Below are 20,407 nucleotides of genomic sequence, written 5' to 3'. Positions count from 1 at the left end.
AGCACTATCCAGAAGACATATATCATCTTTATTAATCTTGAGTCCAACTGAAGACTGGGGAATATTCATATTCTTCATAAAAAAATTATAATACATCATAAGAAATATGAAAGACAAGCGAAAAAAAAACATTAAGAAATACATTAGGAATGTAGAAACTAGCAACACATGATGCATTAGGAAAATACACTCAAGAAAAATAAACTAGTTGCAAACATAAAAATAACAACTTTTATAGTTTCATTCCCCAGTAAGACGATTAGTTCTTCAGTCAATATCCTCAAAGAAGTCTCCAACTTCTAAATGAGTAATATTTGTTAGGCCTTCAAAATCATCATCTTTATATGCAAGATGTGCCTTAGAATCATATTTATTTGAGGGACCTGCTTCATCATCATTATTGTGAAAGGTCAAGTGTGCCTCCACATTATTTTCTTTTTTCTTGAGGGAGACTTGATAAAGTTTGACAAAATGTTCTGGCGTACGATAAATGCGTGCCCAATGACCTCTCATACCACATCGGTGACACATACTAGCTTTACCTTTTGAATGATTAATTTGAGAACCTTTATTGGTCTCCAATTTATTTCCACCATAATGACGATAATTGTTTCGCCCCCTGCCACGTCCACGTTTACGACCATGTCCACGACCACGGTAATTATTTTGTTTTCTTTCAAACTTATCATATGTTGCTACAACATTCACTTCCGGAAATGGAACTGACCCGGTGGGACGAGCTTCATGATTTTTCATTAATAGAGTATTATTCTACTCATCCACAAGTAGGCATGTGATTAACTCAGAATATTTCTTAAAACCTTTTTCACGGTATTGTTGTTGTAGCACCACATTTGAAACGTGAAAAGTAGAAAATATTTTTTCCAATAAGTCCCCATCTGTGATAGTGTCTCCACATAATTTTAATAGAGAACTTACTTTAAAGATAGCAGAATTATACTCACTTACGGTTTTAAAGTCTTGCAACCTTAAATGTATCCACTCATACCGAGCTTTCGGTAATACCGTAAGTTTTAGGTGGTCATATCGATCATTCAAATTAATCCATAATTCAAGTGGATCTTTTACGGTTAAATATTCAGTTTTAAACCCTTCATGTAGATGATGACAAAGGAAAATCATGGCTTCGCTTTATCCTGATTTGATGCTTCATTTCCTTGTATAATAGTATTTCCAAGACCTTTAGCGTCAAGGTGAATTTCAGCATCAAGAACTCATGATAAATAGTTCCTTCCGTGATGTCAAGTGTCACAAATTCAAGTTTTGATAAATTTGACATAGTGAAATCTATCATAAAAGATGAATAAGTTAGAGAAATAATTATAATAATAAACAATTAATGAAAACAAAACGATTAAGGTAAAAGAAATGAAAATAGAGCTATATCATGTTAACAATCTACTATTTCATTTTATTCTTGCCATAAAGTAGAAATTACATACTTGTTTCATTTCACTTTATATTATTGATATATATGTGTTAATAGAATTGAACGTGACTAACATTATTTATATGTTCCAATAAATATAAAGTAATTAAAAAATTATTGCTTGTCAATTCATTTCTCACAGTTCTTCAAAATGCCTTAAAGATATGTTTTGATCCGGGGAGTCCATGACATTAGTGCACGGCTAGTTTGATGACTTTGAGGTCCTCTAAGAGTTGAGCACGAAAGTAAATAGTTATTTAATCACTGTAATGTACTTAAACTATTTAAGATGCCCAAGCGCACAAGTAATCTGCAAACAGTGAGCATATGATATGTACTGCCATAAATAAGATGATTATAATGATGCATACCTTAATAAAATATGGCTCAACTTAGCGGGAGTTAAGAATAAAATTAGAATTCCGTGCTGATAACGTGTTATAAAATAAAAGCAATGCAGTAAAATGTAAACAAGAAGAGATAGAGAGAATGAAGAAGCGTTTTCTTCTTTCACTTTGGTGTAATTTTTCATTGCAATTACATGACCTTTTATATGCATTAAAAGTAAAGATGATGGACATAAAATAGAAAATTTAATCTTTAAGTTATTCACAACAACATAGACATCCAATGTAGTATCCAATGTAGTATCCAAAGTAGTATACAATGTACAAACTATTCATAACATGAATATATATTTTAGTGTTAGATTTTTTTTTATATTTTAGTTATAAATATTTTTAACCAAGTTTTATTTCCTAGTTGAAAATACTAAAATATAAATGATACTTGAAACCAGTCAAAATTTTGAATTTTTGACTAGCTTTCACTGCAAAATTTGAGTATCCTAAAATTAGGGCACATTTCACTGGAGAATTGCTTTCGCCATTGAAGATGACGAGAATTTCTCTGCTGCGTTACTTTTGCAAAGATATCTCATGCTTTGCTATTTCACGCCCTTGTTCGGCAATAACAATCAGAGATTATTCTTCTTCTCAGAGCAACACATCTATTTCTTCGGCAAAGGGTAAATGCAGGTTTGATAACGTCAAGTGCGTAGATGATGCCGTGAGTCTTTTCCGTCGAATGGTAAGAACGCAGCCTCTTCCTTCGGTTTTTGACTTCTCGAAATTATTAAAGACTATGGTAAATATGAAGCATTACTCTGCTGTTCTTTCCATTTTTCGACAAATGCTGAAATTAGGCATCCCAATTAATGATTTTATCTTGAATATAGCAATTAACAGTTATTGCCTAATTCATCGATCTGACTGCGGATTTTCAGTGTTAGCCATTTACTTGAAGAGTGGCATTCCATTTGATGTCGTCACCTTTAGCACCCTGCTAAGGGGTCTCTTTGCAGAAAATAAGATAAAAGATGCGGTTAACTTGTTCAAAATGTTGGTGAGAGAGAATATTTGTGAGCCTAATGAATTCATGTATTCAATTGTCATGAATGGGCTTAGCAAAAGGGGTCATACTCAAAAAACTTTCGATTTGCTTAGGGTAATGGAGCAAGGAAGCACTAAGCCCAATGCATACATCTATAGCATTGTTATAGATGCCCTATGCAAAGATAGGATGTTAGATGCTGCTATTAGCCTTTTTGAAGAGATGAAACAAAAAGGCATTCCTCCAAACGTTGTCACATATAGTTCATTGATTGATGGTTTCTGTAAGTTTGGTCAGTGGGAAAAGGTTAGGACTTTGTTCTCTGAAATGGTAAATCTTAAGATTTATCCAAATGTGCACACCTTGACTATAGTGACTGATGGACTTTGCAAAGAAGGGAAAGTTGAAGATGCTGAGGAGGTAATGAGACATATGATTGGAAAAGGTATAGAGCCAGATGTGATCACCTACAATGTAATAATTGATGGATATTGCTTGCGCGGTCAAATGGATAGTGCAAGGAGACTTTTTGATTCAATGATAGGTAAGAGCATTAAGCCTGGCATTGTTAGCTTTAACACTTTAATAAATGGATACTGTAAGAACAATAAATTGGATGATGCCATGGATTTGTTTCATGAAATTTCTCGAAACAGATTGGAACCTAGCATTGTTACCTACAATACTATCTTGCAAAGTCTATTTGAAGTTGGAAGGATTGATTTTGCGCAAAAATTCTTTGTTGAGATGCTATCTATAGGGCTCAAACCTGATTTATGCACTAATCGCATTTTGCTCAGTGGTTATTTCCAAAATGGGCTACTTGAGAAAGCTATATCGCTATTTCATGAGTTGGAAGTAAAGAGAGAAGATACTGATATTGAACTTTATAATATTCTAATTAATGGATTGTGCAAACATGGCCTGTTCGACAAAGCTCGTGTTATTTTTGAGAAGCTTTCTCTAATTGGATTGTTTCCTAATGTGATGACATACAATATAATTATAAAGGGATTTTGTCTAGAAGGATTCTTAGATGAAGCTAAAAATATGCTAAGAATAATGGAGGAGAATGGTTGTTCGCCAAACAATTTCACCTACAATGTTATTCTACGAGGATTCCTCAAGTTTAGCAAAATCAATGAAATGACAACTTTTTTGAAGGAAATGACCGAAAGGGACTTCTCATTTGATGCAAGTACCGTAGAGTTACTAATAGATGTTATAGCGAAGGATCCTTCTTTGCTTAACATGATACCACAGTTTCACTCGGGAAGTAAGAAATGAATATTTATTTCACTTGGCTTATTCTGCTATACTTGCGAAAGAAATCAGATCAATGGAATTGTGGAAGCTGAAAGAATGGCAATTAGCACACCGTGAGCTTTCCAAGCAAGCTTATTGAGGAGGTACATCAGTTCTAATATTTGATTGTTATGCCACTCTGCTTTAACTTGGAAATCATGTTTTATTGCACTCTTAATATGAGAAATGATGTGAGTTTCCTTATGTATACACATTATAAGTCCAGGAATTATATTTTCAGATGAGAAGCTTCTTCTTGTGTTCCATGAGGGAGTGAAGCATGGTGCTGGGAATACTTCTTCTCCAGGAAATAATACCTTTCACAGATTTTAAAGCTAGGAAATCTTCGACTACAATACAAGGCTAACAAGTTCGTTTTATATCTACTAGTGCAGTTATTTATTTTAATGTTGTTATGGTTTATGTGTGTATATTAATTTTTTATATCGCTGACTATTGAAGGGTCTCAGAGGAATGATATGTCAAGTATATCACAGAGGAAATCAGCAAAGTAGTCAAACTCCAGGAAGAGCTAGACACCTACGTTGACTGATGTTTTGTTGATTTATAGATTTTAGACTTGCTATCAAATTGCTCTGGCTATTAAGGATGAGGTTGAAGTTCTTGAAAAGACTAGCTTTAACGTTGACTGATGAAGCTGCTTTAAGAGAGGGTTTGCTCTTAGGAAGACGGAGGAGGCTTTCTACTTGAATTGGGTTTTACATTCATTCAGGATAACCGACTGTCATGTTCAAGACACTACCCAGGTTGATATTTACTTTAGTCAAATGATAATTATCTGTCAAACGACAACATATCCAGTAAAATCCCACTAATAATTATCTGTCAAAGTCTTCAAAAAAAAATCGTCTATTGTGCTTAGCTGCTTATTCAGAAGTCTCTTCCTACATCAGAATTTTTATCTTAGGTAGCCCATGCATTTTCCCACTAAACTAGCTTCTAAAATTCATGCACCCTTCACTCAAAGAACATGACGAGAAAAAGGATAAGAACATGACTTAGACGAGTTTAAGGAATAGCTGCTTATTTAGAAGTTTCTTCCTACATCAGAATTTCTATCTTAGGTAGCCTATGCATTTCCCCACTAAACTAGCTTCTAAAATTCATGCACCTTCACTCAAAGAACATGACGAAAAAAAGGATAAGAATATGAATTAGACGAGTTTATGGAATGTAATGTTTCCCCACATTTCTGAAAGATAAACATGATGTCCAACAGTATTGTAATGTTTCCCCACATTTCTGAAAGATAAACATGATGTCCAACAGTATTGTAAGTAGGGGACTGAAAGATTCATAAGCCACTTTACATGTGTGAAATTGGTTCTTTCTTTCCAATATTTGTCCAGTAAAGCCAAATGTTGCATAGAACCGGGAGGTGTTTTGTTTTTATTGGGGAAGTTTTTTTAAGGTAATATTTGTCTTCTTTGTCCCAGGGCTTTGGTTCAGTAGTAAGACCGCAACACGTGATATTAGTTGCAGTTACTGCCGAAATACTTTGGTAGTTAAGTGAAGATAGGTAGAGGGGTGGGTCATTATCCACCAGGTTTCGAACCGTGGGTCACGTCACCCTTGCAGATTTCTCGGTTATGAAAAAGTAGTATTTCTGTTCTTTGACATGGTTCTAATCATTTTTTCCATTTATTGTGACAGATTGCTCTTGGGTGGGGGGGGGGGGGGCAAACCTGCGGGTCGGATATGGACGGGTCGAAAACAGGTCAAGTAAAAATGGATAAAATATCCGACCCACCCCAATACAGATAAAAATGGCTTAACCGACGGATAATATGCTTAACCATATCATCTATTGTTTCTTACCCAAGTCTTGTTTCTATATTTCTTAACTCCATCAAAGTGAAGCTTCATAGATATACGAATATCATCTTTGTATTATAGATGTTATACCTTGTTTTTTTTAACTTGGAATTGAGATAAAATTTAAATTCCTATTTTGATTGCAGATTCAGCTTATGTTTTCCACGACATGTTGAGATTAATATTCTAGAAACATTAACAAGAGAAAATTTTGCAAAATTTCCAAGAACCTCAGGAAAATTCTAAAATAATTGATTGAGTTATGACTTAAAAGCTCAAAACCAAGTTTTGTTTGCACTTTATTTGACAAAATAGTGATTATGTTTCCATATCATTAGAATATTCAAGGAATCCTTTTTGTTTAACTTATCTAATACCCTGCATGAACTATGGTAATTATATGTATTAGTGAGATTAGCTAATTACTGATATGTAGGTAGGGTAGGTGGCATTTGGGGTGAGGCTGGGGTGGACGTAGCATTGGATAGCTTTAGAAAATGATTGGAGGGGCTGGTGATGATCCATTCTTGACCCGTGGTTATCCATTTGCTAAAGCGGATAATGTGGATATGATCCATATTTTATCCGCGAAGAATAAATCAATTATACGACGATGACATGGACGGATACTTACAAATTTTATCCATTTTGCCAGCTCTAGCTCTGGCTAACAATGAAGTTGAACTTGGTTGTACATTCATTCTGGATAACCAACTTCGGTGTTCAAGACACTACCCGGGTCGATATTTACTCTAGTCCTCATTTTCCAAGTCAAACGATTATAATTTTCTGTCAAAGTCTTGTTCTTCAAAAAAGAAAATATCTCTATCGAAGTATATTGTGCTTAACTACTTCTTCAGAAGTTTCTTCCGACATCAGAATTTCTATCTTAGGTAGTCTATGTATGTTCCTACTAAACCAGCCTCTGAAATTCATGCACCCTTTCCCCAAAGGACAGGACGAGAAAAGGAAAAGGATAAGAACAAGAATTAGACAAGCTTACGGAACATAATATTTCTGAAAGTTAACATGATGCCTAACAGTATTGCAAGAAGGGGATCGAAAGATTATAAGCACCTTCATGTATGTGAAATTTGTTCTTTCTTTCCAGTAGTTGTCCAGTAATTCTAAGAGCTGGATAATCGGGAGATGTTTTGTGTTTTTGGGGAAGTTCTTCGTTTAAGCCTTTAAGGTAGTATTTTTCTTCTTTGTCCACTGGGCTTTGGTTTAGTAGTAAGAGCGCAATGCATGATGTTAGTCACACGTCACGTGTTCGAACCTTACTGCAAACAAAACTTTGGTGTTTAAGTGAAAAAATTTAGAGGGGCAGTTCATTTTCCACCGAGTTGCAAACCATGCATTAGCTGACCCTCGGGGATTTCTCGATTAAATAAAAAAGTAGGTTTTCTTCTTTTATGTGTTTCTAATCATCTTTGCCATTTTTTTGACAGATTCACTCACATGTGCTATTCAAACTTCAATGACATGAGCTGTTCCATTACGGACATGGATGCTAACGTGTTCACCATCAAAGAATTCCAGGTCTGATGAGAAGCTTCTTTCTGTGGTCCGCAGGGGAGTGAAGTACAGTGCTGGATTATACGCATCCATTCGCCAAAGATTGAATCAACAGTAGAAATAGCTGACAGAATCAGCAAAATGCTTGCAATCCTTGATGCCAACATCCTCTGAGTCAACCCCGTTGGTGGCCTTAAGATGTCCAAGCATACTGAAGTTAAGTCTGACTCAGCAACATGGTAATTGCTACTAAGCTCCCCCTTGCACAGTTGACCAACACCAAGTGAGCTTGAATTACCTTAATTGATCCAACGAGAAGTCTGTTTGAAATTGCACATGCAGAAACCAAAATTACCTGGTTATAACAGGGTCTGACTGTACAAATCCATTCCAAATGAGGTCTTCCCCTAGGGTACTGTTGTGCTTCCTATTGGTGAAGATAAGTGGGTCGCGCTGAACTAGGAATTCCCCAATGAGAAGTGTAGCGCCTAATTATGTATTACAGCAGAGGCATGTTACTTACGTATATCGTCCTCTTAAACATAGAGGATGAACTGAAACAAGGTGACTCTAGTTACTATCTATTTAAGGAACTTTCAGAAATATTTTCTGAAAAACAAAAGTGCTGTTGTGGAAGTTAAATGGCTATTAATATGATATTAACAGTTTAATTCTTTGTTTATTCCCCTAGTTATTCCTTTGTTCTGTTTATTTGTGATTGCTGTCTCCTTTAGGATTAGGTGAACAAAGCATGACTTTGGTGCTGGACATCCCTCCTGTTCCTACTGTTGTTCTAGTCTAATTTTACACACTCACTCTCTCTTGTGTAGAGATACACATTAGCTGAACCATATAAGAATCTTTTACATGATATTATAGAGCAGATTTAACTTTTCAGGTTATTCTTGCTACGCTTGTATTGGAGACAGACCTAAGTTGCGCGGACTCTTCGATTTTGGTGCCGTCCCTGTCCCGATACGAGATGGGAACGGGAACGGGAGCGGGATACGTTCCGGATACGGTCAACTGACTTCGGACACTTTGACCGGAGTCCATCGACAAATTTGGGAGAAAAATTGAGATTTTGATTTCTCAAAATAAAAAATAAAACAGATTTAGGAGATTGAAAGAATAATGTCCATCTTGGAGAATGAAAGATTGAATTCTACAATATTCATGTAAGTTTTTCACAAAATATCTCTCAAAATTTACAATATTTTTATAGCTCTATTTTTTTATTAGCCGAATCCCGCACCCATATCCATATCCGGATCCGCACCCTTGAATCTTAAAATTTAGATTTTGCCGACCGAAGCTATGAAAATTATGAAGAAGATAACAACTATACGAGTTCTTATACCGTCGCTTCAATAATATATAATATAACAGGATCATTACAAGAACAACACCAAAGATTTAGGTGAAAAGTGTCAGTGTTCTTCTTGAACCAACTTTAAAGATGGCACAAAATTTTCATATGGAGAGGATGAAGTTTGTAGTGTATATATATACAGAAAATCAATCCTCAAAGAGAACTTTCATGAGACGCTTATGCATATTCCTTAACTAGTTTTGCATTACTTTGATAAACCTTTTTCTTCCAGCTAAAGGAATTTCTTGCACACACACACAAAAAAATAAAAAAAAAAATAAAAAAAAAAAAATAAAAGAGGAACTCCTAAAAAGAAAACCTGAAGTTGGTATTCTTAGCCTAGGCGGACTCAGGATTTTAAGCTTATGAGTTCGGAATTTTAATTATTTTAAGTTATTGAGTTCTAAAATTAATAATTTATATATATTCAATAGAGTTTTTTTATGACAAATACAAAATTCAAACCAAAGCTATTGGGTTCGGCCGAACCCACTCCCGACACTCGCCCGCTCCTGATTCTTCGTGCATGGAGAAGAGAGTTTCTTATTGTTGGACTTCATCTTTGGCATGAGGGACTTTATGTGAATGACATGTGTATTATGAATGCGGTATGTTTAGATCACAGTAGGGCTGTCAAATTTGGCCCAAGCCCAAATGACCCACCCAACCCGTCCAAGGTTGGGTTGGTTATTGACCCGCCCATTTATTGAACTTAACCCATCTTAACCCAATCCATTTCAACCCATTTAAAGTTGGGCTAATTTTTAGCCCAAATTGATCCATGAGTAAATTTGTCAAAATATCTTAGAAATAATTTTATTTTTTGTTTAATATTTTAAATATGACCATAACAAAAGCAAAAAAGCCTTATTTAGTAATTATACAATTTATAAGAAAATAACACATATTAACTAAAGTTTAATAAGAGTTGGGCGGGTTGGGTTATGACCCGAATTTTAACCCATCTTGACCCAACCCATCTTAGCCCAAGTAACTTTTGGACGGGTCGATTCAATCCATTTTAACCCGCCCAAAATTGACCCAACACGCCCATTTGACACCCCTAGATCACAGTAAAATGTGTAAGTATGGAAAAAAAAAAAAAAGTAATTGCGTTGAAACATTCTTATTCTGACTTAGCTCGATTTTTGAAATATTGAGCTACGAGTTTAAGAGGACTTTGGCGTGAAATCATCCTATGATACTGAGATAACGATTCTAAAACCATATTTTTTTGGAGTGTATTAGCTATAGTTGGATATACATGATTATGGTTGATCAAAAGATTTACCTAAAATTAATAATAAATAATAAGTAATTGCCCATATTATGGAATAATGGCATATATCATACGTAAAATCTTTATAGTCGCGATGAATACAAAAAAATTACTATTCTCTCCGGTTCACAATAAGTGACCAATTTGTTTTTGGCACGACCATTAAGAAAATACTAAATTCTATACAAAAATACATAGTTTGGCTAAATTACCCTTAATTAAATATTTAATGTGAGGAGTAAGAATTTTTTTTAGGAATATGTACATAAGGGTAATTTTGTAGAAACAAATTGAAGTTTTTCTTGATTATATAATAGACACTTATTTTGGACCAACATAAAAAAAATAAATTGATCACTTATTGTGAACCGGAGGGAGTAGGTAATTTCTTTAAGATCTACTTAACCATTTATTACTAATTGTCAGTGGCTTTTTTAGTACTTATGCGGTTATGCCATCAATTACAAGTATAAAATGTGAGAAGTACGAGACTTGAGGGATTGACCTTTTTTTAAAAAAAAATTGTGCAAGTACATGTGTCAATTTAGATATTTTGCTTGTTAAAAAAAAGAGCAATTATTCTATACTTGTTATAAAATAATAAAAGAAGAAGAAGAGCATTGTAGAGAAAAGTAGAGAGAGAATTTTTATTGATTTGGGATGAATTACAATGGAATATGACCCCTCTATTTATAGGGAGAGAATGACTTAGCCACCAAGTAAAATCTCTACAGTCTCTCTAAAATATAGGCATTCACCTTAAATAAAGCTCTATTTATAACACTCCCCCTTTAATGTCTATTCAACAGATAATGTGTCTCGTTAAAACCTTAACTAAAATAAAACCCAGTGTGAAAAAAATTCTAGTAAACAAAAAAGAGTACACATATCTAACAATATGTCTTTTGGTTGCCCCGTTAAAAACCTTGCAAGGAAAATCCAGTGGGACAAAACTTTGTAAGGAAAAAAAGAATATAATGCATATTAACTCCCCCTGATGAGAGCATCAATTCACATCCTTGAGCCTTCACATCCCGATCTTGTACACTAGCTTCTTGAAGGTTGACGTCGGTAGATATTTGGTGAACAAATCAGCCATATTATCACTTGAACAAATTTGTTGCACATTGATATTCACCATTCTTTTGAAGATCATGTGTGAAAAATAATTTCGGTGAAATGTGCTTTGTACTGTCTATTTTTATGAATCATCCCTTCAATTGGGTATGCATGTTGCATTGTCTTCATACAAAAATATGGGTAGTTTGTCACACTTCAAATCACATTTGTCTCGAATAAGGTGTATTATAGACCTCAACCACACACATTCTCGACTTGCTGCATGAATAACAATTATCACAACATGATTAGATGAAGTAGCCACGATTGATTGCTTAGTAGATCACCAAGATATGGCAGTGCCTCCAGATGTAAACACATAGCCTCTTTGAGATCGAGCCTTGTATGGATCAGATAAATACCCAACATCGGCATAATCAACAAGATCGGAATTGCAATTATTGCCATAAAATAATCCCATATTGATTGTCCCTTTTAGACACAACAATATGTGTTTGGTTCCATTCTAATGTCTCCTTATAGGAGCAGAGTTATATCTTGCTAAGACATTAACTGAAAAAGTTATGTCGGGCCTTCTAGTGTTAGCAAGATACATTAGTGCACCAATTGTACTAAGATATGGTACTTCAGGACCAAGTAGCTTTTCATTCTTTTCGTGAGGTCGGAATGGATCCTTGTTCACATCAAGTGATCGAACAACCATCAGAGTACTTAATGGATGTGCTCCATCCATGTAAAACCGTTTCAATACCTTTTCTATGTAGGTAGATTGATGAACGAAAATTCTGTTTGCCAAATGTTCAATTTGCAAACCAAGATATAATTTTGTCTTTCTGAAATCTTTCATTTCGAATTTCTTCTTTAAATAATCAATTGCCATTTGGAATTCTATAGGAGTTCCAATAAGGTTTATGTCATCAGCATATACAAACACAACAAATTCTGATGTTGTTTTCTTTATACAAACACATGGGCAAATGACATCATTTATATAACTTTCTTTTAATAAATACTCACTAAGACGATTATACCACATTCGTTCTGATTGCTTTAGACCATACAAAGATCTTTGCAGTTGGATTGAAAACATTTTCCGGAACTTTGAATTATATGCGTTGGGCATTTTAAATCCCTCGAAAATTTTCATGTGTATCTCATTATCAAGTAAACCATAAAGGTAGGTGGTAGCCATATCCATTAAATATTTGTCAAGCTTTTTATGGACATCAAAACTAATGAGATAACGGAACGTTATAGCATCCATAACAGGTGAATATGTCTTTTCATAATCGACACCAAGCCTTTGTGAAAATTCTTGTGCAACAAGGTGTGCCTTATATCTTTGTACCTCATTTTTTCTCATTCCTCTTGCGTACAAAGACCCAGTTATAGCCAACAGGCTTAACACCATTAGGGGTTTGGACTACATGCCCAAAAACTTCACATTTTGCAAGTGAATTCAACTCTGATTGGATTGCTTCTTGCCATTTTGGCCAATCACGTCTTTGTCGACATTCTCCAACAGATTGAGGTTCAAGATCTTCACTATCTTGCATAATTCTAGATACAACATTATATACAATGACATAATCTACCACTATATCCAATCGATTCAAATCTGTCTCAATATCGACTGGATTTATTGATAGTTCCTTATTTTCATGAGTCTAAGGCTCAGTGATTTCCTCATGAATCTCAGGATTGGTTAAATCGTGGATTTCTTCGTGAGACTCTTTCATAGTGTCATCTTGATCAATTGTTTTCCCTTTTCTAGGATTTTGATCCTTAGAACCTAATGGTTTGCCACGTTTTAGGGGTGCTTTTGACTTATTAGCTATGACACTAGAAGATTGTCCAACAGGGACATCAATACGGATTGGAACATTCTTTGCAGGGATATATGATTTTGTTATCCTTTTCAGATCCGTAAAAGCATCTGGCATTTAATTTGCTATTTTTTGTAAATGAATAATCTTTTGCACCTCTTTTTCATAAATAGAGGCACGTGGATCAAGATGAGAATGATGGATTTTTTCACAAAATTTCCCGTATAGTTTCATCATTTTCTCCCCCTAATTTTGGAAAAAATGTCTCATCGACTCGACAGTCTGCAAATCGAGCAGTGAACAAATTTCTCGTTAATGTTTTGAGGTAGCGAATAATGGAGGGCAATTCAAACCTACCATATATTCCTAACCTTCTTTGGGGCCCATTTTGGTGCGATATGGCGGTGCTACAGATACATATATTGCACGTTTAAAAATTCTTAAATGGGATATATTATGTTCATGACCCAAAACTAATTGCAACGGAAAATATTTATGATAATTTGTCGGTTTGAGACGAACTAGCATTGTTGCATGCAAAGGCGTGACCCCAAACAGAAGTGGGCAACCTCGTTTTCATAAGTAACGGTCTTGCTATCAATTGCAGACGTTTAATTAAAGACTCTGCATTTTTAGTGTGAACATGAGCTATAGGATGTTCCACTATTATCCCAATTGATAAGCAATAATCATTAAATGTTTGGGATAAAAACTCAGCAACATTATCAAGTTTAATAGACTTAATTGGATTATCGGGGAAATGCACCCGTAATCGAATTATGTGTGCCATTAATTTTGCAAACGCGAGGTTGCGAGATGACAATAGACACACATGAGATCATCTAGAAGATGCATCTATTAAGACCATAAAGTATCTAAACGACCCACTAGGTGAGTGAATAGGTCCACAATTGTCCCATTGTATACGTTTCAAAAACGCAGGGGACTCAATCCCAACCTTTGTTGGTGATGGTCTAATAATTAACTTGCCTTGATAACAAGAAGTGCAAGAAAATTCATTATTTAAAAGAATATTTAAATTCTTTAATGGATGCCCATTTGAGTTTTCTATAATCCGTCTCATCATAATTGATCCAGGGTATCCCAATTGATCATGCCAAAGTACAAAAGTATTGGAATCAGTAACTTTTTGGTTTACAATAGAATGTACCTCAATTGCACTAATTCTTGTCCAATATAGGCCACAAGACAAAGATGAGAATTTTTCAATAACCCTTTTCTGGCCAGAGTCATTCTTGGTAATGATAAGATATTCAAGATTATTCTCATCTATTGTCTCAATATGATATCTATTTTGGTGGATATCTTTAAAACTCAACAAGTTCCTATTGGACTTGAAGGAGAACATTGCATTCTCTATGATAAGTATTGTTCCCTTAGGCAGAATTATAGTAGCTCTTTCAGAGCCTTCAATTAGATTAGTACTACTAAAAATTGTAGTAACATCTACCTTACACATACTTAAATGAAAGCAATATTTCTTCTCTTTGAATATTGTATGTGTCGTACATGAATCAACTAAACAAATATTTTTACAATTGGACTTTGATCCAAGTTTGCGGATTGTGAGATTTCCATATTTGCTTAATCTTCTCAAATAACTTCTTGAGACAGTAGAGTCTCGTGTTGATAACGTGTAATAAAACAATAAAGAAGAATATTGCGAAGAGAGAGATAATTCTTATTGTTTTGAGAAGAATTACAATGGAATGAGACCCCTCTATTATAGGGAAAGTGAAATCCCTAAAACCTCTCTAAAATATACATTCACCCTAAATAAAACTCTATTTATAACAATACTTTAAAAAAATAAACAATTTAGAATTGTTGGGAAGGGAGCTGTCACCTTTGATTTGAAGTTAGGGGCCGTTTGGTTGAAGGGATTAAGTGAGTTATTCAAGTATAAATTTTGGGAATAAATTAATTTTGGTTGGAAATATTAGCTAAAGAAAGAACTATCATTAATTTTAGTATAACTTTTCTCATATAAATGAAACTTTTTTAATACTATAAGTTATCCTAGAATTATAATCTGGAATATCTGTTTTAAACCAACAATGGATAGAAAATACTAATTGTCACGTGACAACCAAGTTTCCGGCAAAATTAGGGCACACAAAGATCCCAAATTGGGCCACACCGAGATAGAGCGGAGCACCACCCGCAAACAAAATTGAAGATGGCGAGAATTGCTTGCTGCGTTACTCTTCCAATGGTATTATTACCAGCTTTATCTCATTCTTTACTAATTCTCATTCTGCTTCAGCAATTGCAATCAGGGATTATTCTTCATCTCATAGCAATACTGATAATGTCGAGCGTTTAGATGATGCTCTGACTCTCTTTCGTCAAATGGTCAGTACGCAGCCTCTTCCTTCTGTTTTTAGCTTCTCTAAATTATTAAAGACTATGCTAAATATGAAGCATTACTCTGCTGTTCTTTCCCTTTTTCGAGAAATGCTGAAATTAGGCATCCCAATTAGTGATTCCATCTTGAATATAGCAATTAACAGTTATTGCCTAATGCATCGTTCTGACTGCGGATTTTCAGTGTTAACTATTTACTTGAAGAGTGGCATTCCATTTGATGTTATCACCTTTAGCACCTTACTAAGGGGACTCTTTGCGGAAAATAAGATAAAAGATGCGGTTAACTTGTTCAAAAAGTTGGTAAGAGAGAATATTTGTGAACCTAAGTCATGTATTCAATTGTCATGAATGGGCTTAGCAAAAAGGGCCATACTCAAAAAACATTCGATTTGCTTAGGGTAATGGAACAAGGAAGCACTAAGCCCAACACATACATCTACAACATTGTTATAGATGCTCTTTGCAAGGATAGAATGCTAGATGCTACAATTAGCCTATTCGAAGAGATGAAACAAATTCCTCCAAACGTTGTCACATATAATACATTAATTGATGGTTTATGTAAGTTTGGACAGTGGGAAAAGGTTAGGACTTTGTTCTCTGAAATGGTAAATCTTAATATTTATCCAAATGTGCACACCTTGACTATTGTGACAGATGGACTTTGCAAAGAAGGGAAAATTGAAGATGCTGAGGAGGTAATGAGATACATGAATGGAAAAGGTGTGGAGCCTAATGTGGTCACCTACAATGTGATAATTGATGGATATTGCTTGCGAGGTCAAATGGATAGAGCAAGGAGACTTTTTGATTCCATGATTAATAAGAGCATTAAGCCTACCATTATTAGCTATAACATATTAATAAATGGATATTGTAAGAAAAAGAAATTGGATGAGGCCATGCATTTGTTTCATGAAATTTCTCGAAACGGGTTGGAACCTGGCACTGTTACCTACTATACTATCTTGCAAGGTCTATTTGAAGTTGGAAGAATTGACTTTGCGCAAAAATTCTTTGCTGAGATGCTATCCACGGGGCTCGGGCCTGATTTATGCACTAATCGCATTTTGCTCCGTGGTTATTTTCAGAATGGACTTGTTGAGAAAGCTATGTTACTATTTCATGAGTTGGAAAGAAAGAGAGAAGATACTGATATTGAATTTTACAATGTTGTAATAGACGGATTGTGCAAAACTGGCCAGCTCGACAGAGCTCATGCTATTTTTGAGAAACTTTCTTCAATTGGATTGTTTCCCGATGTGATTGCATACTCAATAATAATTACTGGATGTTGTCTAGAAGGGTTGTTTGATGAAGCTAAAGATATGCTAAGAAGAATGGAAGAGAATGGTTGCGCGCCGGACAATGCCACTTACAATATTATTGTGCGAGGATTTCTTAACTTTAGCAAAGTTACTGAAATTACAACCTTTCTGAAGGAAATGAATGAAAGGGGCTTCTCATTTGGTGCAAGAACAGTAGAGTTACTAATAGATGTTATAGCGAAGCATCCTTCTTTGCTTGACATGATACCACAATTTCACTTGGAAAATAAGAAGTGATTTGTTTCACTTGATTTATTCAGCTATACTTTTCACTTTGATGCAATTTCCTTTTACCTCTGGATAGAAATTAGATCAATGGAATTGCGGAGTTGAAATAATGACAATTAGAACATTGCTTAAGCTTTCCAAGCAAGCTTATTGACCAGGTAGATCAGTTCTAAGAATTTGACTGTTATGCATTCTACTTTATCTTAGAAATCATGTTTTATTGCACTATTAATATGAGAAATGCTGTTAGTTTCCTTATATATACACATTATAAGTCTAGGAATAGCATTTTCAGTGCTATTTAGTAGTCTTAAGTTATTATCATTTTTCATCATTTTGAGAATCAATAACAGCTTCCTGTCAGATGAGAAGCTTCTTTCTGTGCTGGTATAATTTCTACTCCAGGAAATAATGCTCTTCTCTAGCGTTAGAGCTAAGAAAAGTTCGACTAGAATACAAGGCTTACAAGTTAGCTATCTACTAGGGCAGTTATTCCTTTTATATTGTTATGCTTTGTGTCTGCATATTAATTATTTTTTCTCTCACTATTGAAGGATCTCGGGGGAAGGATATTTCAAGTATATTACAGAGGAAATCAGCAAAGTAGTCAAACTCCAGGAAGAGCTAGACTTTGTTATGCTTATGCCTAAGAAGCTTTTACAACCAATGGATGGGTTCAATCTTATGGATCCCACTGCGTTAAGCCTCCAATTATCTATGGTGATGAGCAAGCACTAAGGCTGAATTTTTAAGCTTAAACGCTTTTCTTTTCCTCATTCAGCGTCTCACACATCTAAGTTGACTGGTGTTTTGTTGCTGTTTAGATTTGAGACTTGCTATCAAATTGTTTTGGCAATTAAGGATGAGGTTGAACATCTTGAGAAGGCTGGCATTGTCATTCAAGTTGATGGAGCTGCTTTAAGGGAGGCGTTGCCTCTTAGAAAGCCCGAGGAAGCTTTCTACTTGAACTTGGCTGTGGATTCATTCAGGATAACCAACTTCAATGTTCAAGACACTACCCAGGTCGATATTCAGTCTCGTCCTCATTCTGCAAGTCAAATGATTATTATTATATCTGCCAAAGTCTTTGTCTTCAAAAGAAACTTATCTCTGTCAAAGTCTGTTGTGCTTAGCTACTTCTTCAGAAGTTTCCTATATCAGAATTTCTATCTTATGTAGTCTATGTATTTTGCTACTAAACTAGCTTCTGAATTCATGCACCTTTCGCTCAAAGAACAGGATGAAGGATAAGAATATGAATTAGACGAGTTTAAGGAACATAGTGTTTTCCCCACATTTCTGAAGGATTAACATGATGTCAAACAGTATTGCAAGAAGGAGCCTAAAAGATTCATAAGCAAATTCATATGTGTGAAAATGTGCTTATATAAAGCTAAGAGCTGGATAGAACCAAGAGGTGTTTTATGTTATTGGGGAAGTTTTTCTTTTAAGGTAGTATTTTTCTTCTTTGTCCCAGGGTTTTGGTTCTGTTGTAAAGCACAAAGCGTGATGTTAGTTGTACATCATGAGTTCGAATCTTGCTACCTTGTACCGGAGACAGATTCATTTCATAATGTGCTTGCATACAATATTGGATTAGCAGTCCAATAGACAATGATCATCCGTAGATAATCTGTTAAGTAGCTGCTCAATCATGAAATTGCTTTTATGTTCTTACTAATCTATGTCTTGCCGAATACAAGACGTAGCGGTTCTTCCTCTTAATCACAGGACATGTCTTAGATGTCTTGGAGATGACAAATTCTTCATATTTCAGTTGATGAAATGGCATGCCTCAGTATTTTTCTTCTTTAAGTTGCATTTTCATTAAGGTATAACAGAATGACAATTTCTTAAATAAGTTTAACTGCTGCTTGATGGTTAGAGTCCTCAGATGCAGACATTCTGCTTCTGATCCCATTTTCCTTTTATAGTAGTAACATTTTCTGCTTTATCTGTCGAGTTAAATGAACTCTTAGGACTTGGATTTGGTCATTTGCTCTCCTCTTCGGTGAGCACACATGAGATGCCGACCATTTCACCTCATTAGCACTTGTGATTTATTTAAATGATGGTTCGAAACCCACTGGGTGCAAACAATTTCTGAGGGCCATCGGACTGGGTAAAACTTGAATTAACCGTGGTACACTTGCGGGAAACTCCTTGCCGAGGGCCTGTGCACCCCGGAATTAGTCGGGGCTCGAAGAGACTCGGACACCCGGTGCAAATAAAAAAAAAATGATGTTTTTTTTAGATTCATAACAAATCTGATTGATTAAAATTTTAGAACTGAATTATTATTCTATTCACAACCATAGATGCAATTTACCCACAACTAAATTTGAGCTACAGAAAGACTAGTTTCATTTTTCTTCAGCTTCATTCAAAGACTAGTTTCATTTTTCTTCAGCTTCATTCGTAGACCTCTTCACGTTGGTGCATAGACCCCAGTATAAGAACCAACAGAGAGACAATAGTCATTTTCATTATTTTCCTTGGCTTCTTTCAGGTTTGCAGCCAAATGACTTGAAATTGAGGTCTCATCATCTGACAATTCACTTTCAGATTCACTCTAAGAACTACTTTTATCTGCCCGTGACTTTTCTGCAAGATTTTTAGCTTCTGTTTGCTCACTGGCTTTAGGACTAACGTCCTTTTGCTCTTCTTTTGCTGGCAATTCTCTATCCTTTTTCACTGCTTAAGTTATCAGTTTTGGTTGTTTAACGTGAAGAGTGCCATTTTCAAACTTTGCACTGATTTTTCTTTTGTTAATTTTCTGCAACAGGAAAATCCTTCTGAAACCTTTGTCATTTGTTCTGCGAAGTCGGCCTTTGTCCACTGATCTTCAGAATTCCTGTTCTGGTTAGTTGAACCCTCAGCTGGTCCTTCTTGAAAGCAGTGTGACATATGAAATCAATACATAGCAGAAGATAGAGAATAATAAATACGTGCACGCGCTCCCACACATGTACACATATATATAGTCAGAGTTAGATGCAATTGATTCTCTCCTATTCGCATCTAGTCTAAGTCTCACTGATTTGAGGAGGCAGAAACAGATAGTGAATGGCAGGAATATTGATTCTCTCCAATTCCCATCTAGTCTAAGTCTGTCGCTGCTTCCATGATGGCACAAAATCCTTGTATACTTGAGTTGGTACGGCAGCTGTAGCTCCCTTTGAATCCATTTTCTGTGTTTCTTTTCTTACTTTTGCTAATATGCAATCTTTCCCTTTATCCTTTGTTCTTTGTTCTTGTTGATGGAAAGGATGAAGTTGTAGTGTGTATATACACACAGAAAATCCTCAAAGAAAACTTCCTGAGAAGAACTCCTAAATGTGTAAGAGAGTTTCTTATTGTTGGACTTCATCTTTTAGCATGAGAGAAGTTGGAAAAAATTTC

General features: G+C 35.2%; 1 protein-coding gene and 1 pseudogene across 1 annotated transcript; both read left to right on the top strand.

Moving 5' to 3' along the window:
- The first annotated feature begins 2,250 nt into the window (after positions 1 to 2,250).
- On the top strand, positions 2,251 to 8,195 carry LOC107799756 (uncharacterized). Its single transcript, XM_016622899.2, has 4 exons — positions 2,251 to 4,251; positions 4,389 to 4,517; positions 4,610 to 4,914; positions 7,435 to 8,195. The coding sequence occupies exon 1, from the start codon at positions 2,345 to 2,347 to the stop codon at positions 4,127 to 4,129; it is 1,785 nt and encodes a 594-aa protein (XP_016478385.1). The 5' UTR covers positions 2,251 to 2,344; the 3' UTR covers positions 4,130 to 4,251; positions 4,389 to 4,517; positions 4,610 to 4,914; positions 7,435 to 8,195.
- A 6,890-nt stretch (positions 8,196 to 15,085) lies between these two features.
- On the top strand, positions 15,086 to 20,407 carry LOC107799752 (uncharacterized; annotated as a pseudogene).

This window comes from Nicotiana tabacum, chromosome 22 (assembly GCF_000715075.1).
Source record: "Nicotiana tabacum cultivar K326 chromosome 22, ASM71507v2, whole genome shotgun sequence".
NCBI lineage: Eukaryota > Viridiplantae > Streptophyta > Magnoliopsida > Solanales > Solanaceae > Nicotiana > Nicotiana tabacum.
The sequence above is the reverse complement of the archived record's forward strand: the minus strand, read 5'-3'. Positions and strand labels throughout refer to the sequence as shown.